This window comes from Eubalaena glacialis, chromosome 15 (genome assembly GCF_028564815.1).
Source record: "Eubalaena glacialis isolate mEubGla1 chromosome 15, mEubGla1.1.hap2.+ XY, whole genome shotgun sequence".
Classification (NCBI taxonomy): Eukaryota; Metazoa; Chordata; class Mammalia; order Artiodactyla; family Balaenidae; genus Eubalaena; species Eubalaena glacialis.
Window position 1 is genome coordinate 50,979,709 of NC_083730.1, and position 23,551 is coordinate 51,003,259.

The window sequence follows — 23,551 nt, forward strand, 5'->3', positions numbered from 1 at the left end:
AGTATCCAAGAAAGCAAACTGAAAGAAAAGACATTACTATAAAAAGATATGCATAATACCACATATAACCCAAATAACTCAAATATATTATACAAAAATGAAAAGTATATCTTCGTGCAAAAATAAAATATATCTTAAAAATAGATTATATCTAAGATTATAGATATTCCTGTTCTCTTTTTCAAAATTCATTATTTCAACAAATTTCTGAATGCTTATTATGAACAAGGCATTGTTCTAAATGTTAGATATATAATGGTAAAGTTATTGTAAACTCTCAGAGATTTAAAAAGGAGTGGGGTGCATAAAGAAGGGTAAATAAATGAATAGGGTAACTTTAGATAGTGCCTCAAGACAGCAGATGTGACTGAAAAAGGAATAAAGAGAGAGGATTTATCTAAACAGATATAAAAACAAATAATGAAAGATAATTGAAAATGCAAAAATATTAACACAGAAATAAAACAAAAACAGCACTAAAATGAAAATCTAGAAATGTACCCTTGTATAACTGAGAATTTACTAAAAGGTAAAGTAGCATTTCAAATCAGAAAAGTAAGGATGATCAAATCTTCAGTAACTGTTGTTGAGATGAGCAACCCAACGGGGAAAAGGTAATTTCTGTTTCAGCTATTTACAAAGATAGAATCAAGAATTACTGAAGATTTTGTAAAGGTCTATTGCATATATGAGGTGTGTATAGATATCTCGGAAGAAAATATAGGAGCACATCATTATGAGCTAAGGATAGGGAAAGATTTTTTAAAATAATGCAAAAGTCAAAAGCTATAAAGGAAGAGACTAATGAAGTTAATATTGTGATTTAAAATCTTCAAATAACAAAAGACACTAAAAACAAAATTACAAGTTAAACAAAAGATTGGGAGAAAAATATTTATAACATATACATATTTATAACATACACAACAAAGATCTACTCTCAGGAATTCCCTGGCGGTCCAGTGGTTAGGACTTCGTGTTTTTACTTCTGAGGGCCCGGGTTCAATCCCTGGTTGGGGAAATAAGATCCCACAAGCCACACAGCACAGCCAGGAAAAAAAAAAAAAAACTATTTTCCAATATATAAGTCTAGAAAGCAATAAGCACTCAATAGCTAAATGAGCAAAAGTAATAAGCTAGAAACTACCTAAAGAAAATACTAATGGTGACACTTTTGCTTCAGGCATTAACTGGACTAGATTTACCCATGAGAAATTACATGACATTCTTCTAATTTAGACCAGCTTATTTTCATTCCAGTGTTGGATGCACAGAAGTTGTCAAAAAGGTGTCAGTAAAAATAAGCACTGAGCACACTCTAAAAGTAGAACTGCCTCAGGGGCAAATGCCTGTGGCTAGCACTAGTTTTCGGGCCTCTGTTAAAGTGGAGAAACTCTTAAGTCAGGTTCTCTAGAACAGGTACTAATGTGGTCCCAAGTCAATAGTCATCCCTGGTTCCTATGAGACACAGTCACAAATCTTCTTTGGAGTAAAGCAAACTCCATTTGGGTCGCCAGGTTTAATCTGATTTACCCATCCACTGAGGTTTTAAATTCAACAATTATATTTTTCACTTCTATATGTCCTATTTGGTTCTTTATCAAATCTTTGTATTCATTTTTTAATAGATAATTGTTACTTGCTCATTTTTTGTGATTCCACATTTTATTTTTGACCATTTTATGAGTTTTTAATATTGAATATTTGATCACCCAATGTTTGAAGTCAATGGCATTCCAATTGTGTTGCTGTTTCCTTTGCTTGGGGTGACCTTTCCTTGTAGGCTTTATCTTTGAAAGTGAACACATGCATACACACCAGAAAAGAATGAAATGACATTATTAAAGTGCTGGAAGCAAAAAAAGAAAAGCCAAACTATAATTCTAATCTCACTCCTGACATCACTGTCTACATAAATAACCTAATTTAAAAATTATCAGAAATAAGAACTTAACAAGCGGGTTGGCATATAATTTTTTTTTAAAAAGCAACCTAGGGAATTCCCTGGTGGTCCAGTGGTTAAGACGCGGGCTTTCACTGCTGTGGGCCCAGGTTCAATCCCTGGTTGGGGAACTAAGATCCAACAAGCTGCGCGGCGTGGCCAAAAATAAATATAAATAAATAAATAAATAAATAAATAAATAAATAAAGAGCAACCTACATTTCTATATACTAGGAACAGAAAAGGCAATTACCCAAAATTTTACCTATAATAGCAACAAAAAGGTGCCTAGGAATAAACCTAACAGATAAACAAAACAAATGGTGGGGCTTCCCTGGTGGCGCAGTGGTTGAGAATCTGCCTGCCAATGCAGGGGACACGGGTTCGAGCCCTGGTCTGGGAAGATCCCACATGCCGCGGAGCAACTGGGCCCATGAGCCACAACTGCTGAGCCTGCGCGTCTGGAGCCTGTGCTCCGCAACAAGAGAGGCCGCGATAGTGAGAGGCCTGCGCACCGCGATGAAGAGCGGCCCCCGCTTGCCACAACTAGAGAAAGCCCTCGCACAGAAACGAAGACCCAACACAGCCATAAATAAATAAAAATAAATAAATTAAAAAAATAAATAAACCACAAAGAGGCCCCCCATCACTGCTCATGAACAAATGGTGTACAACCTGTATAGATAAAATTGTATCACTTTACTGAAAAATGTTAAAGAAAGCAGGCATAAGTGGAGACATAAATCATGTTCATAGATAGAAGGTTCAAAATTATAAAGAAATCAGCTGAAGGACAATGGACCTATGGGCTCAAGGCCATGTTGGTCAAATTCTAGCAGAGGTTTTTGGTGGAATTTAAACTGATGCTTAAATTTATATGAACAGCAAAATCCCAAGAATGGCGAAAAAAATCAAGAAGAGCAGGGGAAGGGGGTATGAAAGTGGAGGAAGGAGGGTATAAAAGTAGAGGAAGGAGAGGAAATAAAAAAAGAAAGAGGGATAGGTAGGAGACATGCCTTAACAGAGGTAAAATTTATTTTGAAGCTATAGTAAATTGAGCAGTATGCTATTGGAAATAAATTAAACAGTAAGATAAAATAGAGATTTAAAAAAAAGATTAACAGAATAGATAAGCCCAGAAAAGACCATGCCTATACAGGCACACCTCCTTTTTTTTTTTTTTTTTTTTAAACATCTTTATTGGAGTATAATTGCTTTACAATGGTGTGTTAGTTTCTGCTTTATAACGAAGTGAATCAGTTATACATATACATATGTTCCCATATCTCTTCCCTCTTGCATCTCCCTCCCTCCCACCCTCCCTATCCCACCCCTCTAGGTGGTCACAAAGCACCGAGCTGATCTCCCTGTGCTATGTGGTTGCTTCCCACTAGCTATCTATTTTACGTTTGGTAGTGTACACCTCCTTTTATTGCACTTCACTTTATTGTGCTTCACAGATAATGTGTTTTTTTACAAATTGAAGGTCTGTGGCAACCCGGTGGTCGAGCAAGTCTACCGGCGCCATTTTTCCAATAGCATTTGCTCATTTCGTGACTCTTCGTCACATTTTGTCAGTTCCTGCAATATTTCAAACTTTTTCATTATTTTTTTATTTGTTATGGTGATCTGTGATCAGTGATCTTTGATGTTACTACTGTAATTGTTTTGGGTCACCACAAACCATGCCCATACAAGATTGCCGACTTAATAGGTAAATGTTGTGTGTGTTCTGACTGCTCTACCAACCAGCCATTCCACAGTCTCTCTCCCTCTCCTCAGGTCTCCCTATTCCCTGAGACATGACAATATTGAAATTAGGCCAAGTAATAACCCTACAATGCCTCCTAAGTGTTCAAGTGAAAGGAAGAATTACTCATCTCTCACTTTCAGTCAAAAGCTAGAAATGATGAAGATTAATGAGGAAGGCCTGCAGAAAGCCAAGATAGGCCAAAAGCTAGGCCTCTTGTGCCAAACAGTTAGTCAAGTTGTGAATACAAAGGAAAAGTTCTTGAAGGAAATTAAAAGTGCTACTCCAGTGAACACACAAATGATAAGAAAGTGAAACAGTCTTACTGCTGATATGAAGAAAGTTTTAGTGGTTCTGGACGGAAGATCAAACCAGCCACAACATTTCCTTCAGCCAAAGCCCAATTCAGAGTCAGGTCCTACCTTTCTTCAATTCTATTGATTCAAAAGCTAAGAGAGGTGAGGAAGCTGCAGAAGAAAAGTTTGAAGCTAGCAGAGGTTGGTTCATGAGGTTTAAGGAAAAAAGCTCTCTCCGTAACATAAAAGTACAAGGTGAAGCAGCAAGTGCTGATGTAGAAACTACTGCAAGTTATCCAGAAGATCTACCTAAGATAATTAATAGAAGTGGCTACACTAAACAACATACTTCCAATGTAGACAAAACAGCTTATACTGGAAGAAGATACCATCAGGACTTTCATAGGTAGAGAGGAGAAGTCAACCCCTGGCTTCAAAGCTTCCAAGGTCAGGCTGACTCTCTTGTTAGGGATTAATGCAGCTTATGATTTTAAGTTGAAGCCAATGCTCATTTACCATTCTGAAAATCCTAAAATTAGGGTTCAGAATCCAGCAAAGAAAAGTACCCTAAGTCTTAGTTGAAATACCTGAGGTACTACATCCTGGAGTCAGGGAGAACCAAAGGGACATGGAGTCTTGGAAAGATTACAGCCTAGATTTGAATTCAGTTACTGACTAGATGAAGGCAATCTGCTCCTCTCCTGCCAACCAGGAAACTGGATAAATTCTCTTTCAGGAGGTAATTAATCCAAAACTCCTATAATTATTTTTTACACATATTTGACACTGACTCAAAAATTACTAAGTTCATACCAAGAAACAGGACTAAAAAGCCAAATAACAGAAACAGACTTAACAGACAACCTGGATGTTGGGAATATTAGGTATGAACTTTAATATAACTATGACTAATTGTTCAAGAATGCAGAAGATAATTCCAATAGAGAACAAAAATCTATTAAAAAAGAAATGGAGGTATGGTTTCTGGTAATGACAGAGTAGCTTAATTAATCATTACAAAATCAACATACAACTTTTTAAAAAGGTAACCATTTTAAAAAATGGGAAAAAGGCAACCAGAAACTAGAGAGAAGTCAACCCTTGAAATATGGTAACAACGATGGGTAAAATTTGTGAGTTTATGTCTTTTGGCCTGAAAGCACTCTCCAGCCTGTGCAGCCGTATTTTTGGTGTCAGAGGACAGATTTTAGTGTTGAAAGAGCACTTGGACAATTAGGGAAGATACACCAGAATGTAAGGCTCCACAGAGGAGTAATCCCTCAAATCTGCATGTAAATCTGACCTAATCATTGACTGATGGAAGAACTACATATGCCCCAGGGGACACTCCAGGCAGCCTAACAAAAACAGCAATAGGAAGGGGAAAGAACCGAGTGAATATTTCAGCTGCTACTCAACCTAAGAAAGACTAAGTTTGGAATTTAAGAACAGTGAAGTTAAACTAAAATAAAGTCTACTAAACTAAAAATCAGTCTTCAGGAACATAACTGAATCCAGAGTCAATAATTACTAGATATGTGAAAAAACAGAAAGTCACTGAATGTTCTGAACACAATGAAAATTTATAAGACACGAAAAACTGGAAAATGGGACCTAGAGTTTTAAAAAGAAAGTTGGCAGAAATGAGCCAAATGTTGCAATTAGCAGACAAAGATTTTTAAGGAAGCATACAAATATGCTGACAGATTTAAAGGAGAATAAAGATCAAAGAAAATAACAGAGCCTTGGTATATGCAGGAAAATATCAAAGTCTAATGCATATGTAATTGGATTCATAAAAGGATGGGAGAGATAATGGGGCCAAGAAAAAAAATCTGAAGAAACATTTTCCATAGTTAGGAAAAAGAAAAATAAACCCAAAATAAAATAAGAAAATAATAAACCCAAATAAAAAAAGAAAAATAAAGTTACAGATCCAAGAAGCTCAGTAAAACCCAAGCAGAAGAAATATAAAGGAAATCATAACTAGAGTCAGACTGAATCAAAGTCAAAGTGCTGAAATCCAAACAAAGAGAAAATCTTAAAGTAGTGAGAGGAAAACAAACAAAAAACAGTGTGCACATGGGAATAATGATATGAATGAAAACTGACATTTCATCAGAAACAATGGAGACCAGAAAACAATGGAATAACATCTTTAAGTCTTCACAGTAAAGAAGATTGGGTCAGCCTACAATTTCTAATTGGAAAAAAAAAAACCAAAAAAACCTACCCTTCTAAAGGGAAGGTAAACAAAAATAGTTCTCAAGAAAAGGAAATCAGAAGAGTTGTCACCAGAATTACAGACCAAGAAATGCTATAGGAAGCTCTTTAGCTGAAGGGAAAAAATACCACTGAAAACTGAACTCTACAGAAAAAAAAGAAGAGCACTGGGAATGTTTTAAAGAAAAGAAAGAATATTTTAAGGAAAAAAAAAAGACTTTAAACCTAAAATCATAACACTGTAGATACATGCATACATTTATAATGTATGCTGATGTAATACATATGAAAATAAAAACATACAGCACAGAAGAAGAGAGTGAGGTAAATGGACTTACATTGTTGCAAAGTTCACATATTTTATGTGTAGTAGTATATTAACTCCAAATAGAGTGTATACTAAAAATACATGTTATAGCATATTGTAATCCCTGTAGATCAAACAAACAAAAAAATGCAGAGATATAGATAAGAAGCCAACAGAGGAATTAAAATGAAATATAATGAAATATATTAAAATGAAATATAATGAAATATAATAATCACTTACCCTAAAAGACAAAAACCAAATGAATAAAATAGCAAAATATTAACCTAAAGAAACAACTGTTGGATTTCATAAGAAAAGCTCAACCTAGCTATATGCAATGTATAAAGGACACTCTATTAAATACAAAGACACATGTAGGTTGAAAAAAAGGAAGGAAAAAGATAGACTATGCAAACAATAACAAAGCTGAAGTGTTTATATTCAGCAGATAAAATACACAGCAATAAAAGAAATATTTTCAAATAAAGGAGGACATGTGTGGACTTCCCTGGTGGTCCAGTGGTTAAGACTCTGTGCTTCCACCGCAGGGGGCCCGGGTTCCATCCCTGGTCCAGAAGCTAAGATCCCACATGCCATGCAGCATGGCCAAAAAATTTTTTAAAATAATAATAAAATAAATAAATAAAATTAAAAAAAAATAATAAAAAAGGACATGTAATTATGATAAAAGGGCCAATTTATTAGAAAAACATAACAATTATAAATATGTGTATACCTAATAACAGAGCTTCAAATAATTAATGTAAAAACTGGCAGAACTAAAGGAAAAAATAAATCTATAAGCATAGTTGGAGATTTAATACCCACTCTCAGTAACTGATGGAACTAGTCCAAAAAAAGAAAGCCAGGAAATAGATATAAACACTACTACCTACCTTCACCAGAATGGCACTTACAAAAAACTACTCCCCCAAACTGAGTAATACATTTTTTCCAAGGGCATATGAGATATTCATCAAGTCTGACCACAATAAAGAGTCTCAAATTTAGTAAGATTGATATTTTACAGTGTATATTCTCTGATCAGAACAAAATTACGTTAGAAAAAAAATGAATAAAATCTCTAGAGAAGCCCCAAATATTTGTACTATTAAATAAAAGGAAGAGGAGAAAACATTTTGACATGAATAAAAATGAAAACGAAACACTATGGCTGGATGCTAACTCAGTACTTAGGGGGTTTATAGTTTTAAACGAGAAGCAACTAAAACCCAACATAAGGAAAAGAAAGGAATATTTTTTATAAGTCAATAAAATAGACAAAAGATGAACAGATAAAAACAGTAAAATTGGGCTTCCCTGGTGGCACAGTGGTTAAGAATCCACCTGGCAATGCAGGGGACACGAGTTCAAGCCCTGGTCCGGGAAGATCCCACATGCCGGGGAGCAACTAAGCCTGTGCACCACAACTACTGAGCCTGCGCTCTAGAGCCTGGGTGCCACAACTACTGAAGCCCATGTGCCTAGAGCCCGTGCTCCACAACAAGAGAAGCCACCGCAATGAGAAGCCCGTGCACCCCAACAAAGAGTAGCCCCCGCACACCGCAACTAGAGAAAGCCTGTGTGCAGCAACAAAGACCCAGTGCAGCCAAAAATAAATAAATTAATTAATTTAAAAAAAAAGTAAAATCAAAAGTTAACTCTCTAAAAACACTAAACAAAACTGAAAAAAACATATCAATGAAAACAGAGTATCACTACAAATCTTACGATATTAAAAGGATAAGGGAATAAAATGAACAGCTATATGCCCAAAAAAGTCAACAACTAAGATAAAATACACAAAATCCTTTAAAAAAAAAAAGAAGCATGATACTACGTTACCCTAAAGAATCTACAAATATTAAAAGGAAAAGAAAGTAGTAGCACACTTTCATTTCAACAAATTTAAAAGTAAGATGAAATGTATAAAAACCTTAAAAAATGCAACTTTCTGTAATTGACATTAAGATGACATAGAAAATCATTTATAGATGAAACTGACTTTCTTATGAAAACCTTCCCCCAGGGGACTTCCCTGGTGGTGCAGTGGATAACACTCCGTGCTCCCAATGCACAGGGCCTGGGTTTGATCCCTGGTCAGGGAACTAGATCCCACATGCATGCCGCAACTAAGAGTTTGCATGCCACAACTAAGGAGCCCACCTGCCGCAACTAAGGAGCCCACCTGCCGCAACTAAGACCCAGAGCAAACAAATAATAAAAAACCAAAAAAACCCAAAACCTTCCCCCCAAAGAAAACAAAAGACCTATTTAGTTTCAAGGGTAAATTCATTCGTATATTTAAGGAAGAAATAATATAATTTCTACTCAAAGGTTTAAAATAAAGGAGAGGGAAAAACATCGTACAACTCATTTTTGAGACCAGCATAACCACATACCAAAATCTGGCAAAGACACCATAAGAACAGAAAACTATATACCAGTATCCCTAATGAACATACATATAAAATCCTTAAAATATTAATCAAATCAAATGCAGCAATATATAAAAAGGATAATAATACTTCAGGAATACTAACATTCAAACTATTTTTTTTAAAAATCAGTGTAATTCACAATACATTGTATAATTTAAAAAATGAATGACCATCTTAAATAGATGAAGAAAAAGTGCATGACAAAATCACTCAATTTAAAAATGGGCAAAATATTTGAACAGACATTTCACAAAAGGAGCTACACAAATGGCCAATAAGGACATGAAAATACACTCAGCATCTTGATCAACATGGGTTTGAACTGCACAGGTCCACTCATACACAGATTTTTGTCAATAAATACATACAGTAGTAGATGATCTGGAGCTGGCTGAATCCGAGGATGCAGAACCACAGATATGCCGGGCAGACTATAGAACTTGAGCATCTGCAATGGGTCCTAAAACCAATCCCACCGCAGATACTGAAGAATGCGGGTACAGCCATATACCAACTACAATGGTTAAAACTTTAAAAACTGCAGTTTATCAATTGTTAGCAAGGATATGGAACAAATTCTCATACTTTGCGGGTAGGACTGTAAATGGTACAACCACAAAGGAAAACAGTTTGGCAGCTTCTTATAAAGTTAAACATATACCTACTAAATGATTCAGCATTTTCATTCATATCTTTATGTAAGTAAAGGGAAAACTTATGTCCATACAAAGACTTGGAAACAGGTGTTCCTAGCAGCTTTATTCATAATAGCCAAAAACTGGAAACAACCCGCATGTCCACCAATGGATAAAGAGACAAACAATTCAGTACAAACAAATGCAGTATACCCATACAGTGGAATACTACTCAGCAATGAAAAGCAACAAATTACTAATACATGCAACAACACTGGATGTATATCAAACACATTATGCTGAGCAAAGGAAACCAAACATAAGAATACAAATTATATGATTCTATTGATTTGAAACCCCAGGAAAGACAAATCTACAATGATAAGAAGCCAATCAGTGGCTGCCTAAGGTATAATGGGGGGACTGGCTGGGAAGTCTCACAAAGGAGGCTTCTGAGGTATTGAAAGTATTCTATGTATCTTGACTGAGGTACTGGGTACGTGAATTTAGCCTTTTGTCAAAACTCACTGTACTGGAAGACAATGATGACTTCCTAGGTCACCATCTACCAACATTTACTCCCCAAAACAATACAGAACAACAAAAAACACAGCCTCGGCATAACTTGAAGACAAAGAATACCCAAACTTCAAAACAAGAATAAGTGAAAAAGGAAAACAGTTCCCAGTGCATACTTTCTTGTCCTATTGCGACCAATTTCCCAACCCACTCACCCCCACCTCAAAGGCTTTCGGTAAAAGGAGACTGAATAAAAACTGCAGAAGAGAGACCAGAGAACTAGTGGCAGGCACAAGGATGAAATAATGGTTGTCCTGGTAGATCAAAGCATGGACTACATTCAATTAATTTCATCCAAACAAGAGATGACAGGGAAAACTTCAGAGAACAGACTGAAGGTGAGCATTTTAATATAAAAGTAGAACTACAACTAAAATACAGGTGGGGATGAGGAAGGAGGACTAATGTACAAATATTTATAAATTGTGACAAATAATGCAACTAAAAATGGGAGAAGATAGAGAAAAAAGAAAATAGAATATCCACACACTGATTTTTTAAGTAATCAGCTGGTAGAAATTAAAGAATATCAATCCAAGAAGGACAAACATAAGACTGTAAAACTTCTAGAACAAAGCATAGAAGAAAATCTTTGAAACCTTGGGTTACACAAACATTTCTTAGACAAAACATGAAAAGCATAACCTATAAGAGAAAAAATTAATGAACTAGACTTAAGCAAAATTAAAAACTTTTGCTCTGTGAAAGACACTGGTAAAAGAATGATAAAACACACCACAAAGAAAATACTTCCTAATCACTATGTAACAAAGGACTTGGATCTTGAATATATAATGAACTCTAAAAACTCAATCATAAGAAAAAAAACAACCCAAAGGAAAAATGGGCAAAAGATCTGAATACACACTTCACCAAAGAAGATAGTATAAGGATAGCAGATAAGCATAAGAACAGATGCTCAACATCTTAAGTCATTAGGAAAGTGCAAATTAAAATGACAATAATAACAACCACTATACACTTACTGGAATGGTAAAAATCAAAAGAACTGGCAATAACAACTACTGACAGAGTTGGAGTGCAACTGGAACTCTCATCACTGCTGGTGGGAATGCAAAATGGTACAGTCCCTTTGGTAAACAACTTTGGTAGTTTCTTAAATAGTAAAACACATACTTACCTAATGACCCAGCAATAATACTCTTAGATATTTACTACAGAGAAATGAAACCTATGTTCACATAAAAATCTGTATGTAAATGTTTACAGCAACTTTATATAGAATCATTAAAAAACTGGGAACAACCCAATGTCCATCAACAGGAAAACGGATAAACAAATTTACATTCAGACAATGAATACTGCTCACCAGTACAAAAGAACAATCTTCTAATAATCAAAATGATGTAGATAAATCTCAAAAAAATGCTGAGTGAAAAAAGTCAAATGCAGAAGAGTAGATAATGTAATTTTCCATTTATGTAAAGTTCAAGAATGGACAAAAATGATCTATGGTGATGGACATAAGAACAGTGGCTGCCAAAGGCAAGGGTTGGAAGTCATTGATTTGAAAGGAGCATAAAGATGATGGATATGTTCAGCATCTTGGTCTGAATTATGATTACACAGGCATATGTTTGTCAAAATTCACTGAGCTCTACATTTAAGATTTGTGTACTTTACTGCTTATAAATTATACTCAATAAAGCACTGTTAGCTTTTTAAAAAGGCATCATTAAATTTATTTTATATAAGTATTATTCTGTCATCCCTTTTCTGTTTTTTAAAAAATATTAATTTCTTAAACCAGACCAAGTTTTAACTATTTAATTTCTTTACCTGAAGGATGTTGTTCCATTCTCTTTTATTTTGTTTTTCTGAATAGATGATTGAAGTGACAGAACTTTATTTCCTGGCAGGGTAATTTGCTTTAGAATGGAAGCTATAAAAACAAAAGAAGAAAGAAAAGGTAAAATTTTAAAAAAGCAATCACACTACATTAGGAAAAATTCAGGACAAGTCATTTTTAATGCATATAGAATAATCAAAGAAAATTTCAAGCTGCCCTAGAACTATGTTTAAATTCAAACATGACAATGCATTTATTCCCTGCACAAGAAATCGTAAAATTAAGACCTCTCCCATTTCGTTTTATATGGTCCTCAAATTGGCTAGAGAATTACCAGCATTATAAAAATATTATGCAGAAAAGGTGACAGAAACATGTTAATAATATATCCTTTATATTGGTAGATTTAAAAAATACATAAAACCTCTTTTATTTGTAAGACTGACTTACAAACGTAGGGAAAGAAGCACACTTTAAAAAGAAATAAGACAATGGCAAATTTTAGAAGTTAAAAAAAGTACTTTATTTACTAGTAGATTGTTTTCTCTAGTTACAAAACACCATGAGTGGTGCTTCTTTAATCTAAAACAACATACACCCTTAAAAAGTGGCTATGTACAAAGAATATAATAAAGTTATCTTTCAGTCTTCTCTCACAGGTCTCAACTTAAAAGAAATCTCTCTTCTCTTAACAGTGCAAAAGAAAAGTATGGAAACCCATCATGTTCCAAACCCAAGGTGATGGGGCAGGGATGAGCCAGGGTCTACCTTGAGGAAACTGACTGGTAGGTACTGCAGTGCTCACTGTCACCTTCTTCTGTCCAGATTTCTGGATGGTCAATGCTGAGGAATGGGAAAGCGTGGTCACTTGTTTTGCAAGGCCTCCTGAAGGCTGCTGGACTACCTGAAACAATGAGATTATTAATACAGTCATTCAACTAGACCTGCTTTAGGAAAGAACAAGCTTTCAATTGTAACAACAGAACAAATAATTAGGCTCACCTAACTAAGTATACCTTTATCGTAGCATCACAAGAAAGCCTACTTAAAATTTAAATTTGTATGTAGCAAAATTATCTCACTCAAAAGTGAAAAACATGACTATCTCACACTGTAATTTTCAGAGTGTAATTCAAATTTATATTCTGCTCAATTTAAATCTCCAAATAGACCCTATTTTCATCTTTTAACTTAACACAGAAAATTTCAAACACATACAAAAGCAGAGGGAACAATAAAATGAAACCACCTATACCATTATTACCCAGCTTCAACAATGATTAATTCTTGACCAATTTTATTTCATCTATATCCTTACCCACTTCTCCCCACTCTCAATTATTTTAAAGCAAATCCCAGATATATCTTTTTATCCATAAATATTTCAAAATATACCTCTAGAAGATGACGACTTGCAATCGGTTGTTTTTTTAAAAGTATCTGAAAGATAACAATGCTAAAGGCATTCTCCAAGGTAACAGTTCAAGAAATCCAGAGGGTGAGGGTTGGGGATAAAGGAAGAGAAATTAAAGTAATAGCAGGGCCTTGTTTTTAGCTTCAAAGAAGAAAAAACAGAATAGCAGAGTTTCATTTTTTCACTTCAAAGAAAAAAAACAGTCACCATGTATTTGAGACAGCTATTGAGAGCGAACTATTTATAAGTCCTCAAACTCATATATGGCTAATATAAATGATCTAGGAGGTAGACTTCATAATGGAATTCTGGAGGTATAATTTATTCTATACTCTAATTTTTTATAAATAAAATTGTCTAGTGCATATTACTAAACAAAAGTAACTTACAAGAAATCCAAAATGTCCCAATAAATAATCTTATAGGAACCAATGTTCCTAGAGAAAAAATACAAGTTGGAATAATTCAATTGCCATGATTCTATGAGAAGAGACTCTTGAAAGAGATAAACAACTCTTGAAAACAATGATGTATTTCAGTTGAGATCATACTTATGTATTGTAAAGTCCTAGGAAACAGATTTAAATTCTACAAAGTAATACACATTCAGAGTCCCATTTATGCATTCAGATTGAAACTCAAAAGAAAACAGAAACACTCCTAACAATTCTGGCATACCTCCCTATTGTTCATATTTTCTTCCTTGATATCTTTTATTTGGTATTCTTTTCAGTATTTTAATTACAAAAGATACTAATAAAATGTTATTAGAAATTTGTTTATGAGTTAGTCTTCATACCATTTTTGATGGGTACTCAAAAATATTAAAAAAAAGTAACAGCCTAGAGACCAGCCCCTGAGGTGGAAGAAGGCTCTATGCCTCCTGGGGTCCTGCGAGGAGGGGTGGGGGCATGGAGGCCAAGAGACCCCAGCATCAGCGTGTGGCCCTAGCACAGAACAAGCTGGGGAAGGCAAGCCCTGGTGCCTGCAGGAGGGCTCCCAGGCCAGGGATGTGTGTGGCTCAGCCTACAGCCCACTCCAGGGCAAGTTCATGCAGGGAGCAGGAGGCAAATGTGCCAACTGATTTAACAATCCTGGATCCCCATTATTCCTCATCCTAATGAGGATGTACCAGTGAGGATGTATGCTACCAAGTGTACCTACTACACTTGGTATCATATGTGCAGTATATTCCTGCACACTTGCTGAACAAAATAAAATACCATGAGTGAGAAAGTATAAAACAGTTCAGTAGTCTTCTTTCAAAGAAAGTACCATTTTTAGACCACAATATTAGGCATCTTATGGAGACAGAAATTAGAGAGATGGAAATTGGCCCAAAGATGATATATCTGCTCCTACTTGGCAAGCAAAACAAAGAGCTATTATATTTTTTAAAACATGTCCTTTATTTATTTTCCCTCCAAAAAAGACACTAGAAAAGAAGAAGAGTAAATAGTACATACCTTAGCTTTTTCTCTTGACAAGTCAAGTTCTGATGTTTTACTAGGATGTTAACATAATTAAATGTTCTATAGTTTATAGAAACTGCAGGTCTAGAGCTACACAATATTCTTCAGGTGACAGCTTTTTTTTTTTTTACATTAATTATGATTTTTACATTAACTATGATCTGGAATATCTGACATGGAACTGTTCTTAAATTCCATAAGGAAAGGAAGCAAACAAACACAAGTACAGATTAAACTAGTAGATGAGAACACCCGTCACACTCTGCTTTCTCTATATTTCGACCCCACCAACTCCTCTGTTCATAAATACACAGCAATCAAATACTTAGCTCTAAATAACTCAAGTAGTAAATGCACACAAAGTTACTAAAGGGTAATACCTCCTCTAATTTGTATATAATATTCAATATGTGATTACTGGCACACACTCACTGAGGTTGAGTTCTAGAAAACATAGGGCCCCAAATGAACAAAAACTGTAGTATAAAAAGTCAAGAAATAGGGAATCCCTGGTGGTCCAGTGGTTAGGACTCTGTGCTTTCACTGCCGAGGGCCTGGGTTCAATCCCTGGTTGGGGAACTAAGGCCTCGCAAGCTGCGCAGCATGGCCCCCCCCCCCCAAAAAAAAGTCAGGAAATACATGTTAGTTGCCACTATTTCTTAGGAACAGCCAATGTGTGGTTCTTGTGCCACTACTCATACTCTGGGACAAGCATACACCACTAAATACCACCACTTCTATATACCCACATGCAGCCTTAGAATCTTTCTTAACACAGAGGTCCAGTAAAATCCTATAATGAGAGTTGAAATGTATTTGCCATGCCCAATCTAGATTAAAATTCAACCTTGGCAACCTCAGAATATGCTGTTTTTTCAAAGGGCCTTCTAACCACTTTTTAAAATTTGCCCAAATGAATTCTTTATTACCAGCTTTTATAGAAATCAGTAAATGCTGCTTCAAATCGAGAACCTATAAATTTCTGTTAAAAAATTTAAACGTGCTTATTTGTATGATGATTTATATGAACTTTAACAACAAGCAAAACTAATCTGTGGGAGTCATTGCTTCTGGAGGTACACAGGTGGGGACTGACTGGGAAGGGACAAAAGGGAACTGCAAGGTGATGGTAACACTCCATATCTTGAAAGGGTTTGAGTTACACAGAGGTAAGCATTGTCAAAACTTATCCAATGTTACACTTAAAATTTGTGCACATCACTGAATATAAATTTTAGCTAAAAAGAAGAAAAGAGTAAACAAATATTGATTGGTAGTTAATGATATGCATGCATTAAAATTAATGTTTAATTTTTTAGGAAGAAACTTTTGAAATGTATCAAAAATTAAGATTGATGGGTAGATAAATCAAGTATAGTAACTGTAAATAGTAGAATCTAGGTGGTTGGTATATGAGTGTTCACTATAAACTTCAACTTTGCTATGTTTGGAAATTTTCATAATAAAACATTTTCTTGAATAAGGCAAAAATAAGACAACATACACACTGTAAATATTGTCTCTAAATAGTTTATTTTCCATAAATTCTAATGTATCCTCACCAAACTAAAACCTAAAAAAAATATATTCTTCAATTAAATTTAAATGAACTGGCATTAATCAACCTATATATTAATACTATATAAATGCTGACTAAATTATAGTCCATGAAGATTTTTCGACGCAACTCCTGATTATATATGGAAAATAAAGGGTAGTAGGCCTTTCTTGGATTCAGCCTCTTTACCAAATGTTTCATTAGTCCTATTTGACAATCAACAACTGAATTCTACCTCTCCTGTCACTCTTAACAGCATGCTAAGAAGAAAGAAAAAAAAGACAAACTGATTACTTAAGTCTGGATCTTAGTAGATCAGTCCAATATGAAACTGACAGTGAACTACTTGACCCAATAAAACAATAATCTTTGTTTTGTTTCCTACTCAATTTTAATTTCAACTTCTTTAACAAAAATACTGGCCACCAGCACACTCAGAGACTGAAATTTATACCTTGAAAATATTTCTCCTTCTTCAGTGAGAAGTGAAGTCAGAGACAATCAGCAGAGTTAAGCCTCACAAAGCATTTCATATAAAAATGTGTATTTTGAAATTCTTTAATGATTCCCTACTTCAAAATAATTAGGTACGAGACAAAAATATGATGCAACAACAACAAATTTTTTCTAATATTCTGGGTCAATTTATTTTAGGAGATCAGTTTTACTTCAATGAAACTGAAAATTACCACATTAATAATATACTGATAATTAGTTGTTTTTCTCTTATATCCGCAAAACAGTAATAGTTGGAGAATGATTGTTGAACGTACTTGGCCACTTACTTATCAAATGTCTACAATTCTGTTAAGAAAGAAATGCAAGTAATAGTCACCTGGGGAAATACATATATGAAATAAGGAAAATATGTATGATAATACTACAACATCCTGCCTTATCTCCAAATAAAAATTTTTTTTAAAGATTTTACACACACACACACACACACACACACACACACACACGATTACTAAGAGTAACAGTATTCAGTTGACTCTCTAAAACTATACACCTTTTTTCTAAAACCAGAAACCCAGAATTTTGAATTTCCTTTCTCATTCATGATTTTTGTTCACACATGCGGATTTGAGAAGCTTATTAATTTTTTGTGTTAAAATCAGTTATTAAAATTTATCAAAATTTAATTTAAAAAATGACGAGACATTAAAATTTAGCTCTTTTAAATTAAATTAACTTTTCTAATTACATTTAAACTGAATTACTATGACAATGTTTAATTTAAATTAAATTTAGCTTTTGCTCAATTATGTGTAAAATAATTTTTTCACAAATATCCTAAGGAAAACTTTTAAGCATCAAAACTCCTGAAAGCCTCTACTTATTATCTATCCACCATTGGTAGACTCTAATCCAATTCATCCACTCTCTTTCATTAACTTTTTAAAAAAGGTAAAAATGCCAAGCTCCGCTTAGTTGTAGTATATAACATCCTATAACAGCTGCTATGCCAGAATTGGTAGACAACCAATAAGATTAATCATTTAAAAGAATTAGATTCTTAGATGAAATCCGGGAACTACTGGTTAGTCCATATTTCAACAATTGAAGCATTTGAGGGCCAAGATATACAAAGCACTATGTTGAACTACTGGTACAAAATGAAAAATTTACACCTAAAGAAAGTGTGAACAACCTTAGCTAATTTACTTGATGAGAACTTTAGCAGATCCCCAGAGGGTAACATACAAAAATCCATGAGATAGAAAAGATAACATGTGGTCATAAATCTAAATTTTTTTAAAAAAATTGGGAGGAGGGTCTCTTTAATGTGGAATGAAAACATATACTTCATAAAATAATAACTGTACAAAATCTAAACTCTGCAAGGGTAGATTAAGAGGATTCTCATACCTTGAAAGTGTGATATTTAAAACATCTTATCAAGAAGGCAGGAAACCTATACAACTCTTCAGGAAAACTAGTACAAGCTAGAAAAAGATAAAGTATTAACAGGGATTTTTAAATTCATGATTATTAAAGGAAATAAATCACACAAATTTTATACCTAACATTGAAAACCAAAGGGTTTCCCTGGTGGCGCAGTGGTTGAGAATCTGTCTGCCAATGCAGGGGACACGGGTTCGAGCCCTGGTCTGGGAAGATCCCACATGCCACAGGGCGGCTAGGCCTGTGAGCCACAACTACTGAGCCTGCGCGTCTGGAGCTTGTGCTCCGCAACAAGAGAGGCCGCGACAGTGAGAGGCCCGTGCACCGCGATGAAGAGTGGCCCCCGCTCGCCGGAACTAGAGAAAGCCCTCGCACAGAAACGAAGACCCAACACACCCAAAAATAAATAAATAAATAAATTTATATAAAAAAAAAAAAGAAAAACACAGCCATACTTCTACTCTTCAGACCACTTTTGGAGATTGCATCCTGAGTTACATGGACCACAGATTTGATCTAGCGTGGCAATTCTCGTATTTTAAATAATTATTTACCATATTTCTTACAAGCTGCATTGAATACTTTCTTATGTTTCTAGCACCCGGAGTGTTTTCCTCCTCACTTAGACCTAGGATTAAACTGGACTATGGTTTATAATGAACTCACTGATGATATTCTTAAATTACTTGAGTAATACTAATTCAAACTTAAGTAACATTAATTTTCTAAATTAGCTTATCTGAAAGAACGTCCTAGTTCAAGCCTCTCTGTGGCATTACCATACAGAAAGAACAGCTTATGTTGTTTTGTGCCCCAGGTAAAAATCTGTTATAAAACAGATTACAATGCATCTTCAGTGTCTAGCTGCTCTGTTTCTGCCATTTTAAACAGGAAGGTATGAATACTGACATCAAATTTGTTGACTAAAATTGAAACAAAGGCCAAACAAGAAAACAGAATTCACAAGGAAAATATATTCCCCATTCTTTTAAGAATGAAAGCAGGAAGTTTAAAAATCCCTAAAATTTACCAGTGGATTTTGTTACATGTTTTTCTTGATTGAAACTGTTTCTAATGTATAACAAGGTAAGCCTATAAAATGTAAATGCTGTCAAGATGTTATTACCTGACAGTTTTCCATTTCAGGACCCTCTAGAAACCTAGAAGTTCTTGCCATAAGTGCCAGAATCTAATGGGAAAGACGCTGGGTTCTAGGCTGAGATCTATTACTTGTTGAGTGCCAGTGGATAGGTCCCTTACAATTTCTGGGATTCTTAGTTTTCTCCCTGCCTTGTCTTCATCAAAATTATTTCAAAATCCATACTGCATACAAGACGTGTTTTAAGACTCTATGTAGCTATAAAGTATTATTACACTTAGGGGTGGATATGCTATAGATTTTCAATAAAGATTAGCATTTATTCAAGAATCAGCTATGACCCATAAAGAGGATTTCAATACTCTTAAGTGCTACCAAAAGAGACCTTTCACCAGGGCAATTACAGTTGCAATGGTTCCCAAACCTGGCTACTCAGATCGATGTTTAAGAATCACTGCTTCTAAAGAAGGTTCATCTCTGAGATTAAATGCAGACACCCAAGAGAAACGCCGCAAGGCAGGTACATTTCTCCACTTGAAAATCAGACGCAGAGTAGGAAGGGATGAAAAAAGATCAAAGCCCAGGAAATGATTATTACTTCCCACCTACCCAAGAGTTTGACTATTGTCCAAACTGATCTTTCCTCTTTCATTCTACACCTAAAGCTTGCCCTCTGCCTCAAAGACAATCATTCACAGATACTAATGTCTTCTCCTGATCATGTATACAAGGCTGGGAAGTTTACTTAGATTTTACTGTTCCAAAAAGCAGAAAAAACTAAAACAAAGAGATTCAAAACACAGCCTTTAACATGAAGGTTTTCAAAGAAGAACAAGGGCAATCACCAAAAATCAAAAGAACAGTTCTGTTACAGTGTAAGGTAGGGGAGAACTTTACTTAAAAAACACGGTTTTTAATTAATTCACCATGTACTATCTTCCACAGGTTAACAATATTTTCAGTCTTCCGATAAAACGTGTCTTGAGTGAAGTAGATCTAAACACTAACAGATAAACAGCTAAAATTTCAGGTTTCTTCCACCCAAGAACTTCCCAATCTATAGGGTTTAGGAAGAAACACAACTTCTTACTCATCTACTCCCCTCACTTCTCTCTTCCCTCAGCACATTTTTAAAAGAAATGTTACCATAATATCACCTATGTAATAACCTTACCAAAAATATTTAATCTGAATCTAGTCTTGAGGAAATGATTAGACAAAACAAAATAAAGGACACTCTGCAAAACAACTAGCCCAGGCACTTAAAATATTACAACAAACTGAACAACTACAAAAGGCTGAGAACTGTTCTACATTAACGGAGCCTGAAAAAAAAAAAAAAATGACAAGTAAGTGTAATATGCAATTCTTCACTAGAAACAACGTCAGAAAAAAATTAGCTATTAAGGACATTGTTGGGACAACTGGAAATATTGTGCCAATATTAACTACCCATGTGCGATAATAAGTACGTTTGCAGTTATGCTAAAAAAAAATCCTTTTCCTTAAGAGATACACAGTACTTAATGGCACAAAGTCAATTTCTGCAACTAACTCTTAAATGGTTCAGGAAAAAATTACGTGTGTGTTTGTGTATGTGAATAGAGGGGGGAGAGACAAAGCAAACATGGTACAATGTTAACAACTGGTCAACCTTGGTCAAGGGTACACAGGGGTTCATTTTACTAGTCTTGCCAGTTTTCTGAATGTCTGAAATTTTCAAAAGAAGAAATGGAGGAAGAAATGAAATGTTACTCACTAGTTGTTTGACTTTAACTGCCTGTGGAATGCTGGCTGGTTGTGTAAGCACAGGGCCCGACTGTGCAAGTTTGATTTGGACTGGAGTGCCAATGACAGGCTTGTCAGATGTGGTCCCAGCAGAAGTAACAACAGGTTTCACAGACGGAAGACATACAGCTGCTGCTGAGGTTTCTCCAAAAGTTACCGAGGGGAGGGCCAGTGTCACTGCTGTCCCAGAGACAACTGGCTTCTCAGGCTGAAGTGAGACTGCCGTCACTGTGTTCTGCAGAGATGTCACTAGCGGTTTTGGAGTCTGAAGCACGACAGTTCCAGCTGTTGTTCCTCCTGGCACAGCAGCTGGACCCACAGAACGAAGTGTCACAACTCCAGTTTTTGCTCCCCCTGGAGCAAGTGGATTCAGAGTCTGCACTGACACAGTTCCAGATGTTGCTGCTTCAGAACCAATGATGGGCTTTTCGGGCTGGATTGAGGAAACTGCTGTTGTCACCACAGGAGAAGGCATTACTGCTGTGGTGCAGGTAGCAATGAACACCTCGCTAGAAGTCTGCTGCACACACTGCTGAATAAAGCTCTGGGAGTTAGGCATCAGTTGTCGTAAGGCAATCACACTCTTCTAGAAACAGAGGACAAAAAAAACACTGATAACTAAATAAATGAGCTCTAGTAAAATAGAACTACTTTGAATGTCATATCTTTACAACATAAAATTAAAAGTATACCAACGTTTCAGTTGAGGAAATCTGTTATCAATCATTTACATTCTGTCAATATCCAGGATACAATTTAAAGCCCCGAAGTGCTTCATTTTTCAATTCATAATTATTATGTCTAAGTATTAAACTTATTTTATATACCTCAGTATCAATTTGGTATCAAATATTAATTTGGTAAAATAAAACACTGTATCCTACTTATTTGTATTTATCTAAACCCCATAATAGATCACCCATAACTTCAGTATCTACAAGTTTGTTTACAGTACAGCAGAATCTAAAAAAAAAAGTTTTTGTTAAATAAATTCCAAACTTTGAGTAGAAACAGTCTTTACATCAAAATAAAATTAATAGAAACAGGTCAATTAAGGTCAATTTCCTTAATTGAGCTAGAATATTTTCTGACTGGATTTTAAGTTAGAGTCTACCTTTGTATCTTGCTAAAAAAATAAAAACAGCTTAACCTAAAAAGGAGAAGGTTCTGCCTTTTCATCCCTGGGGTTTTTATCTACTTTTGTTTTTGAGTAAGAAAAAAAGATGAAAAAGGAGGTGGCTAGTAGGTTATCTTTCAGCGAATTCATGAGCTGTTTTGGAAGATTTCCTTGTTTTGATACTTAAATTCAGTCAGATTGCCTCTACTTAAGAAGCAAATGAGAACTATTGCTTCTCTTCCTTTTCCTTCTAGTTACTTCTTTTACTTTTTTTATTTAAAAAGATTGAGAAAATTTTAATCTGAAGGTTTTCAATTATATATATCTATAAATAGTATCAAAGGAAAGAAACAAAAAGTCTTTCACGCTCTTTTCCCAAACTTTAAAAATGGTAGAAAACAAGCTGCTTTGGAAATACATGAACAAATGAAGTGATCTGATTAATTAAATTTAAGCAAGAAATCTAAGATGGGGGAGACCTGAGAAAAACACAACTGGAAAGAAATGTTAAAGTAATAAGACTTAAAGAGACAACAATAAAAACACGTATGTTAAATTATCTCTTGATCACCTGGCCAGAGTTAAGTCCAAATGCCGAATCCCTTATCCCTATGCAACGTTCAACCTCCAGAGCTCTCAAGGATGTGAAAAAAATATTCTCAAGAAAAAAACATAAGGCTTAATAATAGTCCTTAGAAAACTGATACAAAATGCAAATACTTAATGGTAATATTTAGTAACTTCAAGGGAGTGTTACATAGCCAGTAGAGTCAGGCTAAATTCTAGACCTGTGTGTTTGATCAAAAGTTAAGTCAATTTAAACAATTTTCTCATCTCCAAAATGGAAAATACTATACCATCTACCACCTATTGTGAAAAGACTGATATGAAAATTAAGTCCAAACAATGCAAATTATAAGTGAAGTAGCCAGCAAAGCACAGAACACATAGTAGGTACTTTCTTATTTCCCTCCTTCTCCCCCCCGGTGTCTCCAGTGAGTATGAAACATAGATACACTAAACAGAGTTGTCAGTGTCACGTAGAGTACCTACAGCTCACAGAACTTTTCCATTGAAAGGGACCCAAGAAGAACTGCAGCTAAGTTCTCAATCAAGAGGGTCACCTGAAAACAGGGCTCTAGTCATTTGATGTTCAGTACTGCGCTGACCCTTCAATCTTCCCTTCCCCAGACTAAGTCTTCCCTGGCT

General features: G+C 35.0%; 1 protein-coding gene across 2 annotated transcripts in view; it reads right to left on the reverse strand.

The window, feature by feature from the left end:
• TAF4B (TATA-box binding protein associated factor 4b) overlaps positions 1–23,551 on the reverse strand; it is a 113,914-nt gene that overhangs the window by 68,019 nt on the left and 22,344 nt on the right. For both annotated transcript variants that reach the window (XM_061169318.1, XM_061169317.1), the window contains exons 7-9: positions 21,197–21,811; positions 12,755–12,890; positions 11,977–12,079 (exon numbers count right to left, since the gene is read on the reverse strand). In XM_061169318.1, the coding sequence (XP_061025301.1) occupies positions 11,977–12,079; positions 12,755–12,890; positions 21,197–21,811 (854 nt within the window). The remainder of the gene's footprint in view (positions 1–11,976; positions 12,080–12,754; positions 12,891–21,196; positions 21,812–23,551) is intronic.